A 12,600-nucleotide genomic window follows, 5' to 3' on the forward strand; every position below is an offset into this window, starting at 1 on the left:
CCCTCGATTACAGTCGCTGTGTTACTTCTCTCTGTCACTAGGTACCCTACCACCTCAGCCCCCCATGTCTCCTCGAGGCCTTCCCCTTTCAGGCCTCCTTATCACCTCCATGCCTCCCTCCCTCTGGCTGGTTCTCTCCTCTGGGATGACCTGCCTCATCCTCTCCGCCCGCCCACATCCTGCCCATCCTTCTAGCCGCTGAAACCTCCTCTCACAGTAACAGGACCCCCAATGGCGCCTTCCTGGGTGTCTTACTGCCCCGTGCACTCCGGTCTATATTTCATCGTTCTTGGATGTTTCTCTAATTCAAGTGTATCTGCTGAGCTCCCTGATGTTGATCACAAACTCATTAAGGGAAAAGACAGGTTTTTCACTTCTTAGGTGCCCACCGAGTCCCCACCAGTCTTGGTCACTGTCTCAATAATGACCACTGGCTGACTGCGACCGCAGAGCCAAGTGCGGACCACAGGCGGGTAGGCGACAGTGAGCACAAAGCAGCAGCTGCCAGGCGGCGAGACAAAATCCGACAGAAGCAGGCAAAAGACGCGCAAAGGAATTACACTCAAACAAGACTTCGGCATTATTTTGGAGTGCTTGAAATTAAAAACTGCAAACAGATCACTCTAATGTACAGTAACTAGGAACTGATTGGTTTTTGGACCAAATAAATTCTGGGTTCTATGAAAAACATTTGAAAACCCACAGTTTGTAGACAAGTGAGAGACTTATCTTAAATGCAATAACAGAATTTGAGAAGGCCTACAGTAAGATACAAGGACACTAAAACAATCAAAAAAGGTATTTTAAAAACATAGAAGATGGAAGCACAAGTTCTAACTTTGATTGAACACTAAACTTGGCATTGAGTTTCCTGACAGCCGAAGTAAAAAAGGAAAGGAAAAAAACCAACAACAACACACACACACACAGAGGCCCTGGAATCGGACACATCTGGGCCCCTAGTCTGCAGCCCTGCTGGCAGCTGTGTGTCTCTGGGCAGACCGGCATCCCCGAGCCTCAGGGGACACAGAGGAGACAGCTGTGTTTCTCGAGGCCGACGCTGGGAAGAAATGAGGAGGGCGCTGAGTAAGCCCCGGACTAAAGAACCACACGCTCTTCTCTCCAGCACAATGAGAAGTCTGCGGCAAGAGCCCAGGGGCTGGGATTCTGAACTGTGGGCAAGACTGACTTCGGAAAGTGGAAGAGCCTGCCACGCGGTGGGGAGAGCCACAGACCAAAGGACGTCACTTCACAGCCGCCCGGCTGGAAGGCCCTCTCCAAGAGGGTGGGGATTTTGGTCTGGTTCGGTCATGGATGCTTGGGCTGTGCAACCCGGCAGATACTGATATTCGAAGTATCTGTGATGGGGAAGACAACGGGTGGAGTCTGCAGCGAGCCACAGAGGACCACCATGATGCGGACGCCCAGGGCACTGGAGCAAGGGCACGCATACACAGCAGAGAATTACACACTTTCGAAACACTGCTGCTGGACCCTGGGGGACAGGAAGTGCCTGACCACGGGTACAGAGTGAGCGCGTGGTCAGAAGTGTGAGACCTACCAAGTTCTGTGGTCAGGTGCGACCAAAGAAAGCCATCGTCCGACATAAGTGGTGTATCCAGGGTCAGCACGAGCAGTGAGGGGGGCGCAGGCAAGCTGCACAAGCAGGTCCGCCAAGACCACCATGTCGATAACCTCTGTTGTATAAAAATCTCTTCTCCAGTTCACACCTCCTGCTACATGGGGGTGGGTCCCTAACCACCAAGTGACAAGGAGGAAAATGGCCAAATTCGGTTCATAGATGGGTTGGCTTGGTACACAACTGAAAGCTGAAAAGAGACCGTGGCTGCACTATAGCTCCACTCAGGGGTCACCTTGAAGAACAGTGACGGGGACAAATGCTCCCAATGGGTAGGGCTTGGGCAGTGCATTTGGTCATCCGCTTTGCATGGAAAGAGAGGTGGCCTGAGGTAAATAACACCTAGGGACTCACTGGACGTGGTGAATGACTTGGTTAGGTGGTCAGGGGATGGGAAGGTAGGGGACAAGGAGGCCTGGGAAGAGTCATGTGGGTCCAGCCAAGGAACAGGCATGAAGTGTGACATCTAGGTTCCAGTGTTTACCGTGAACACCCAGCACAGAAGAGAGAGACAGAATGACTCGGCAGACTGACGTCAGCCAGCCTCTGTCACCGGCCATCCCAGGGCTGGCAGGTGAACAGAGCAGCCAAGATGGCCGGGAAGGAGCCCCACTGTGCATGGGCCCCACTCACTAACGTGGACTTAGCTTCCAGGGTAACAGAGAGCAGTGCTGAGCCCTGATACGTACGCCACCACCCATCAAGGAGAACCAGCAGTCATAGAGCCAGGTAGACTATACTGGGCCCTTTTCAGTCTGGAAGGGGCACCGTTATGGACTGAAACATGCCCCCCCGAAAACTCATAGGCTGAAGTCCCTAACCCCCAATGTGACCGTATTTGGAGACAGGGACTTTAAAGAGGTAATTAAGGTTAGATGAGGTCATAAAGATGGGGCCCTCCCTAATCCAATGGGACTGGTGTCCTTATAAGAAGGGACACCAGGAACATGCAGGCGCCAAGAAAAGGCCATGTGAGGACACAGCAAGAAGGTGGTTGCCTGCGAGCCAAGGACAGTCCTCACTAGAAACCAACCCTGACGGTATCTTGATCTTGGACTTCTAGCCTCTAGAACAATGAGGAAAGACTTGTTACTGAAGCTGCCCAGTCTGCGGTGCTCTGCGCGGGCGACCTGCGTTGACTATTATAGGCAGCAATTCACTTTACCTGGAACTGACACATTTTCTGGTTATGGGGCTGCCTGCCTTCTCTGTCGCTAAGCACCACCTCTGTGGGTTGACAGAGGGCATGAGGTACCGACCAGGGTTCCAGATGACATCACATCAGACCACAAGGCCCGCTTCTAGCAAAGAGGGCGCGGCAGTGCCAAGACCACGGGATACACTGACCCTCACACAGCACGACCCAGGCGCTACCATGTTGCCAGACCAATGGGTAGCCAGGTGAAGGTGGGAGTGAGACGCCAACCTGGAGATGGTACCCCACAAGGACAGCGCTTGAGGCTCTAGTGTGCAGTACAGACCCTAAATCAACAACCTTCACACGGGTGCTGTGTCCCCAGTAGGCGGAACACACGGCTCTTGGAAACAAGGGATGGAAGGAGAAGTGGCCCTGACTATCCTCCCTCAAGGTGACCCACTTGGGGAATCTGGGCTTCCCGTCCCACAACTCTGGATTCCGTGGTTTACAGAGCTCGGCTCACAGGAAGGGAACGCTTCCATCGGGGACGAAGCAAGAATACTGTTACATCTTAAGTTACAGCTGTTGCCCAGTCAGTTTGGGCTCTTGTGCCAAAAGACCGGCAGGCAAGGAAAGGAGTCATTATCCTGGCAGGAGTAATTAATCCTGACCACCAGGAAAAGCTACGGCCACGGGCACAAAAAGGGGAGGGAAGATCATGGGCGGCACTCGGGTGATCTGCGAGGGCATCTCTTGTACTTCCTCACCCAGTTTCTACAGTAAACAGGCAAGTGCAGCAGCCACAGCCGGGAAGGGCTTGGGGACCGGGGACCCAGACCCCACAGGGATGACAGCATGTGTCGCTTCATCATGTAAGCCTTCCAGCCAAGGGTGGGGACTCTCAAGTGGACAACAGACGACGGAGATGGTCATCAGTGTATCCTCGAGACCGGCTTCAGCAGAAGGGGATGCAGTCTGTCCTGCTGACCTTCCTCTTGAAGCTTTCTCCTGGGAAAAAAGCACCACTGCAATCTTGGAGGTGTTGCTCCGAGAACTTAAGTAAAACAAGAAGATCCAAGCAGCACGAGGGGCGGATGCTCTGGACGGGTCTGCGACCCAGATCCTCCCCCTCCTTCAGGACCAGCGCTCCATCTTCCGGCTGCCGGGGGGGCGGGCACCTGATGGTTCTCAAGTAACATCTGCTCTGTGGATGGCGTGCATCTGGGGAGAGGTGCCTGCAATCTGCGCCAACACCTTTCTGAATCTGGGACGACTCGGAAGGTCTCTCGCACCTCCGGGGCTTGGGCACCGTAAGCATAGCTCGGGCCTTCTTTGTGACTGGGGCTCGAAGTCTCCCTCTGCCCTTCACCACCACCCCCCAAAGATGCTCATCCTGACGGCATTCTCCGATCCACTTCACACACGAGAGTTTGCCTGGGGACACCAACCTCAGAAACGCAACCTCTCATTTTGCTTATGAGCACAAGACCACAGCTATCTACCAGGGAATCTCCCCCCAGGTGGCCTGAAGGTACCTCAATCAATGTATTTCCCATCGCCTGCTCTTCTGATGTTGGTGGGATGGTGCTGTCATTGATCTCTCTCCTTGGCTAAGCCAGAAACCTCAGAATCATACACTACTTCTTTCTCTCCCTCATAGCTCTCTGTCCATTCTATCAGAAAATATTTATACTCATTATTACTCAGTTTTTTGGACACCGGTTGTTCTGAGTTCTCATACTTTTCATTATTTCCTCTGTTTCCTCAAAGGATCTACCTCTTCCTCCTGCTAAATGCAGGCTTAGCCTATAGCCTACATTCATCCTGGATGTGATTCTCTTACAGGACTCACCTCCCAACCCTACACACTTAATCCATGATCTGCACCTACGGCTCTGACCTCTCCAAGAGTGATGTCTGTCCTCCATGTTCAACTACATCAGGGGCAGCTTTGTTGTATGTTCCAGAGTCACCTCAAATTCAAATACACCTGTAGGGAACAGCCTTCACTTCTCTCTTTTACCTGCAGACTCGGCCCATTGATAAGGGGTCCCCCTTCTTCCCACCCCAGATAGAAACTCTGGGACCCACCTCTCCACTGACGTGCAGGGACATCACACCTGATTTCACTTTCCAGACCACACACGATGAAGACCTACTTCTCACACGCAATGCAGGCAGGAGATCGGGAGATGGCAGGAGAGAACAGAACTCTCTCTCATACCCCAGAGGGTAAAGGGGATGGAGACAAGAAACGAGGAACCCAATGGACTGGATCACAGAAGTGCCAAAGAAGGACCAGGTATGAGGTTTCAGCCTGACGCAGAGTAACCCTGGAAAGATGAGTGTGGTGTTGGATTGCTTGGATAGAGCAGTTTTTGTGGATAAATGCTCAGTATTTCCTGACGATTAATGACAAGGTTAAGAAAACAGAGCATTTATCTGATCTACTTGCTGGTTCTTCCCTTGAAAATTTTCTTACCTTCATATTCTCCATTGCAACCAAGGAAAATCAAGAAGTTTGACATTTGCTCTTCAGTCCAGAGCACACAATAATAAGCATTTTAACAGGAAGACACTGTGGCTTTTACAAGATGATAAAAACAGATAAATATCCCGTCTTGTTAACTAGGCTTGGTGTTTCTCTAAGAAATCATGCTTATCTAATAGAAGTGGAGCAAGAATGTCCAGTCTGACCAGTCTTTCAGCTGCAAGTTACTTTTTTTACCTTAAAAAGAAAACACTAAGAATAGCCACTATCAGAGACCTACATTCCACTTGGAAACATGTCAAGGTATCTATGATACAATGCACAGGAATGAAATGTAGACTCTACCACACATGCAGTCTCAAAGGAGAAGTTTACGCAGGCCCCTGAGTATTTCTGAATTTTCCATTGTGATTGTTATCGTTTACCTGCTGCTGTCTTTGCCGCCTCACTTGTGCAAACTGTGACAGCAACAGCTGCCGGTCCAGCAGCTCCATCCTCTGCTGTCTCTGAATGTCTACCGTGGCCCCCATCCCGATTCTGGCCTCGCTGGTGGGCTCTGAAGATGAGAAGATGGGCTCAAGTGTCCAAGAACAGAACTTTGCCATCCAGCTGGGGACGCAGAGCACCTCATGAACTTGTAACATTTTGCTGTTGTAGCAGAGCCCGGAAATCTAAAAGAAAAAGCGTCCAACTGGATTGTTGAAATGTCATAAAATGTTAAAGAACATACTTAACATAGAAATCAATAACCGCAAAACACTTCAGATGGTGTTTTCCTTCACTGTTGTAGTGTTAGGTGACAGACCAGAGCTCCTACCAGGTTGCAGGATACTAAGCAGCACAAACCAACAAAAAATTGAATTTACTCAGTAAACAAATGTGTTTTTATTAAGTTAGAAGAGATAGCAAAATCCTAACTATTTAACACTCAAAGTACTGGTACAATATTTAAAAAAACAATGCTGTCTTTTTAAAAAAAGCCATGAAATATTTGATTATCAAAACACTTTCACGCTGTCCTAACTCTGTGGTTATTCTTATTGGCAGATGGCCATCAGAGAGAGACACTGAGAGAAAACAACTTTGATATTCGATGATGTGGCCCAGCATCAGTATCAAATATGTAAATGCATTTATCAGAAAATAAAGGCTACCTAAAATGTATACAGTTGTTTTAATAAAATTTGCAAGTATTTTTCCTAGATTTTAAAATCCTTGCCAATAGTTAGCAATTAACAATTCTGTTTACGAATAAGGCTGTTTTTCATCTTTAAGGCAATTTATATGGTAAGAGAAGTCTAAGGAGTCTCTATGGTTTCCTAGGTAAAAATGAGAATGGCTATTCCTTTGTTAAAGACAAATCTTTAATTTTGTGAATTTGATTCTTAGGATAAGTTATTCACACCAAATTAGAACATATTTGACAAATTTCTGTCTAGCAAGAGAAAAGTACACTTTAATGTTTTACTAATAAAACTTAAATTAGCTAATTAGGCAAAAATTTACTGAGCATCTGCTATATACCAGGTGCTGTTCTAGGCACTTAAAGTATAGCAGAAGACAAGATAAATAAAGCCCTACTCTTACAGAGGTAATCGTGATCAATACGGAGATTGGACAGTAAACACACAAAACAATTCCAGACAAGATCTATGAAGGAAATAAAATAAGGTGACTTGGAGCAAGGACCTTCTTAAGGTCGGGTGGAAGTGACACTTGAGCAGAGTTCTTAAGGATAGTGAGGTGCCAGTGATTTGATGAACTGGAGGAAGAACGTTTCAGGCAGAGAAAACAGCGAGTGCAATGCAGAAATGAGCTTGGGAGTATCCATTAGAAATCTTAGTGGAGCTATCAAGAGGGTTGTTGGATATAAAAATCTGGAACTCAAGAGAAAAGTTTGCAGAGATAAAGATTTGGGAGTCAATGGTATAAGACTGTGTTTAAAGCAACAGGACTACAGGAGATAATGAGGGCGGGGGACGTTATTACAGAGGAAAGAAGAGGACTTAGGACTGAACCCAGGGTACACCAGCATTTTGTGGATGGACAGAGTAGGAGAAGCCAGTAAAGAAATCTGAGAAGGGGCTGACAGTGAGAAGAAGGAAACTAGGAGAGTTTAGTACCACTGAAGCTAAGAGAACAGTGTTTTAAGATGGGAATAGTCAGCTATGTCTAATGTAGCCCAGAGTTCAAGTAAGACAGAGAGAGGAAAAAGATGACTGTTGGATATGGCAAAATTAAGAACAGTTTTGGTGCAGTGGTAGGAGCAAGAGACACACTGGAGGAGGTTGAAGAGTGAATGAAAAAGGACTTTTGGTTTCAAATAATTTCTATGCTACTTCTCTCAAAAATGGTACAAAACAACTAAGAAAACAAAAACAGAAACAAACTTCACATTCACTGAAACTAGAAAGCATCTGTAATCCTCAACCGCACTAACAAAATGGAAAACACATTGGCCAGTAAGAAATACTTAGCATGTGAGAAGGGTAAATCCAAACGAGGGAGAGGGTCCTCCCCCGCCGCCACGGACTCAGGGATTAGAGGCACCAGGAACACATTGAGTAGTTAGAAATACTTAGCATACGAGAAGGGTAAATCCAAATGAGGGAGAGGGTCCCCCCCCCCCGCCCCCCGCCACGGACTCAGGGATTAGAGGCACCAGGTACTGTGAAGGTGGGAGTGAAGTGGAGGGTCACAGAACTCTGTGCAAGAAGCAACTCCAATGCCTCCCCTCACCCAGCAGAGCCCCTATCTACCCTCTCCCTTCTCTACGGGGAGAAGGTAAAAGCTCTGCAGGGCCTGCATCAAAGAGGCTCTGGAGCGGGTAGAGCAGGCCAACAGGGGAGGCCAGGGACTCTACACGTGTGGACTTCATACAGACAGAGAGGCCTTCCGTGTATGTCTCATAGAACTTCCAGAAGAAGACAACAGAAGAAATATAGGAAGAAAGGGACTATATTTCAACAGATAATAGCTGAGTTTTCCAGAATTAATAAAGAATATAGATACTCAGATTGAAAATGCAATAGTCCCAAGGTGGATAACATAATGAAATTTATATCTAGATCCATTATAGTGAAACAGAGAAAGAAATCCTTAAAAGTGTGAAAAAGAACAAAAGAGCATAGCTCATTATGTAAGGGTAAGTCACAACCCACAGCAGTCACCCGCTGACAGCACACCCTGAGGAGAGTTCAGGGTGAAAAATCCGGATGAGGCACTCTGTGCTTTAGATAAACACGCCCCTAGAGGGCTAGATGCATATCTCAGGAAGAATTTCAATGACCCCAGATTCTTGCACCTTCACACACAAAGAAAAGCACTAAAATTAACTTGAGATTCTGCTCTTTCTGATTGGCGGTAATCTTTGACTGAGATGTATGCTTGACTAGATGTATTTCACAGCCAAAAAATTCATAATTTATTATACTGGCGCCTCCCCTACTTCTTTGGAGCGGTTCCTCAGAGCTATGGCTGAGGCTACAGTCCTCAGTAAGACCCTGAATAAACCTTAAACTCACAACTCTTATGTTGTGCATTTTTCTTTAAGTCAACAAAAGTAACCAGAGATCAAATACTGACTGCCTAGAGGAAGGAAAAACAATGAGCTGTGAGCAGACAACAGCAACAAAAACAATGAGATACTTAGGAATAAATTTAATAAAAAATATATAAGGCCTTTATAGAAAACTAAAAAACTATAATAAGGGACATTAAAAAAAACCTCTAGTAATAAATAAAGATATCATAACATCACATCTGCGAATGGGAAGATGCAAAATTGTTAAGACATCAATTTTCACCATATTAATATATATATATTCAATATAATACAAAAGAGACTCTTGGGGTTTTTTGGTTGGAACTTAAATAACAATCCTAAAATTTGTATGGAATATTAAGGTTTAAATTTTTAGAAACATAATGTTGGGAAAAAGAAGCTGGACCCAAAAGATTGCATACATTATGACCCCACTTTGTAAATGGATCAGTCAAGTGGAAAAACCATAAAGCGAAGCATGGTGGTGATGACCATCTGCGGTGCGCCAGGAGAGCAGTCACAGAAGGGAGGGGCACTGGGGCTGCGGGGGCCGGCAGTGCTCTGACCTGCACAGGGTTTTACGGGTGCGTCCGCTTCATCGTGATTTGTTTGGCTTCATGACATTTATAGTTGACGCACAGTTGGGTGTGTGTTATGTATCACAATAAAAAGATTTAAAAATAAAGAATAAGTGATCCAGAAGAGTCAAGATAATTTTTGGGAAACATCATAAGGCCTATCAGATTTCAAAGTATGCTGTAAAGTCTGAGTGATTAAAACAGCGTGGTCTTTACGGAGAGCTACTCAAATCGACGTAAAGAGCAAGAGCAGAGAAAAAGACCCGAGTACGAGGCACCTGGTTCACAGCAGAAACGGGTGCGTTAAACGGGAAAAAACATACACGGGCCACACATAAGGATAAAGACAAAACAGCTCTCCCTTCCTGACACCACACATAAATTCCCAATGGATTAAGGACACAAATATAATTTATAAAACTGTAAATCTTTCTGCACAAAATACAGAAGGAGCATCTTTTTGGCACTGGGATGAGGACGGATATTTAAATAAGAAACATAAAGCCCAAACTATAAAAGAAAACACACATTCATCTACTTTACAATTTAAAAGCTACAGTGGGGGACTTCCCTGGTGGCGCAGTAGTTAAGAATCCGCCTGCCAATGCAGGGGACACGGGTTTGAGCCCTGGTCAGGGAAGATCCCACATGCCGTGGAGCAACTCAGCCCGTGCGCCACAACTACTGAGCCTGCGTTCTAGAGCCCGTGCTCCTCAACCAGAGAAGCTACTGCATGCCCGCACACCACAACGAAGAGTAGCCCCCGCTCGACGCAACTAGAGAAAGCCCATGCACAGCAACAAAGACCCAATGCAGCCAAAAACAAATAAACAAACAAATAAATAAAATGAAAGCTACAGGGGGCCCAAAGTTACCATAAATGAAGGGAAACACGACAAGAGCCTGGGAGAAGGTCCTTAGGATTCTTGTCCTCAAGAAAGGTAGCGTCAGAACATAAAGAAACTATCCATTTGTAAGAAGACAGTCAACCCAATTCATAAAGCAGATGAAAAGGCAATTTCAGAAAAGGAAATTCAAATGTCCAACAAGCACATGAAAGGATGTTTATCCTCACTTACCTTTAGAGAATTGCAAATCTTAACTGAACAATGTTAAACATAATAAAAATTAGCAAAAATTGAAAAACCTGGTTTCAAGTTTTCGTGAGGATGAGGGGGAACTGAGAATTCTCCCACAGTCCTGAGGGAAGGCAAAGTGGCCCGACCACTGGGGAGAGCAATTTGACAATACCCAGCAGAGCTGCCAAAGGTATATTTCAGGAAATTCTCAATTGCAAAGCTCTGTGTAACAGCTAGGGAACAGTGTCCCAGGAGAGGAATGGTTAAAGAGTGGTTTATTCATCCCTCAAAATACTAAACGGCAGTTAAACACACTCGGTGTACATGTATTGATATGTTTCTAAAAAGGTATTACATTTTGTATTCATCTATTTGCAAAACTTCAAAACACAACATGCTAGTATTTACTGCTTATGGACACATACTCATGTAGTAAGTACAGAACCACGGAATGTGGTTTCTTCTGCGGCAGGATGATAAGGGAAGAAGGAAGGGGAGGCGTCGGGGGCAGCACTCTCTGTAACAAATATATATATATGTAATAAAGAAAGAGACAGGAAGTAAATATGGCAAAAATATATAATGAATTGGAGGCGAGGAAGTAAGGATTCTTTTCTGAAGATCTGGATAAAAAGCAAGATAGAAAATGGAGCTGTATAACAGCAAAATCACACTGATTTAGCTGAAGACAGCAAAATACTGTTATAAATATAACGAAATATGAAAAAAATCGATCAAATCAGAACTGTGAGATTTGAATTAGGTGAAAAATTAAACACTTGTATTTTTTAGTCTCAAAGCGATTGTGAATTTGTCCATTTGTCCATAGTTGTGTTAACTTCATGTATTTGGAAAATGTTGGTGTATTTGGAAGCTGTCATTAGGCACACATACACTGACCCTTTTATCATAATAAAGAATCCCTCTTTGCTCTGAGTAATACTCACATAGAAATCTATTTTGTCTTATATTAATATGGCCATTTCAGATTTCTATTTCCATGATTAATCTTTCTTCATTCTTTTTCAACCCTTTTTGTGTCTGTGTTTAAAGTGTGTCTTGTAGACGCCATATAGCACTTTCTTACTTTTAAATCCAGTCTGACAATCTCTGCCTTTTGATTAATGTGTTTACCTATTCACACTTAACATACCTGCCTGGACATAGTTGAATTTTGCTGTTTGGTTCTATCTCATTTGCTTTTTGTTCCTCCTTTCTTACTTCCTTTTGTGTTAAGCAAATATTTTTTAGTATTTCATTTTAATTTGTTTAATGGAATTTTGTGAGCAATATCTTATTTTTTTCCTTGTGTTTGCTCTAGGGATTACAATACACACATAAGGTGCTTAGAGTTAATACTGAATTACTTCAGTTAAAATATAGGAAACTTCAAGAGTATAATTCCATTTAACATCACCCCCATTCACTCTGCTACTTTTCTGTCTTAATTATATTATACCTATACACGTTATAAACCCATTAATACAGTGTTATTTATGCTTTATGAAATCATATACCTTTTAAAGAAATACAGAAAAAAATAAGGACAATGTATAATTGTTGCCTGTACTTAAGGAGCTCACAATTTAGTAAGGGGGCGGGTTCTTAATGGGGGGGTGTTTGGTCATAGATTCCTTCAGGGAATTGATGAAGGCCGAAGATCTTCATTCTCTTGCCCATATCTATCCCCTCACCATCACATATACAGTTATGAAATTATGTGTTCAATATTAGTAGGAACATCCTATGAAGAATTAGGACATCCTACCCAGTAATAAACAAATGCGCGGCTACAAATTCTGGCAGGGATAAAGTAGGGCTTTTGTGCTCACTGGCTTAAAGTTCTATTCTAAGGTTACTTATTTGAATGTATGCTCTGGAAGGGGAAGAATTTTGGTTGGTTTTGATCACTGTTTGGCCTCTGCACCTAGAAGAGCACCTGCTGGGAGAATCGTGAATGAATGAATAGTCCAAAAACCCCCAAAAATGTCATCTTAGATTCTTTTAAAGAAAATTGGAAAGGTGCCAGTAGACACACTTTTTTGGTCCTAAGTTCATATTTCCCATGTGACAAAAAGGTAGAATTCACCTGTCCACACCTCTGATACACCAGCATGACCCCAAGCTGTCA

General features: G+C 44.7%; 1 protein-coding gene across 1 annotated transcript in view; it reads right to left on the reverse strand.

Annotated features, from left to right (window-relative positions):
* The window catches only part of UBAC2 (UBA domain containing 2), a 155,960-nt gene that overhangs the window by 32,183 nt on the left and 111,177 nt on the right, over positions 1-12,600 (reverse strand). Inside the window, exon 7 of the mRNA XM_022576852.3 lies at positions 5,694-5,939. Coding sequence (XP_022432560.2) covers positions 5,694-5,939 — 246 coding nt within the window. The remainder of the gene's footprint in view (positions 1-5,693; positions 5,940-12,600) is intronic.

This window comes from Delphinapterus leucas, chromosome 18, assembly GCF_059928025.1.
Source record: "Delphinapterus leucas isolate spDelLeu-1000000601 "Yukka" chromosome 18, BTC_Dleu_Yukka2, whole genome shotgun sequence".
Classification (NCBI taxonomy): domain Eukaryota; kingdom Metazoa; phylum Chordata; class Mammalia; order Artiodactyla; family Monodontidae; genus Delphinapterus; species Delphinapterus leucas.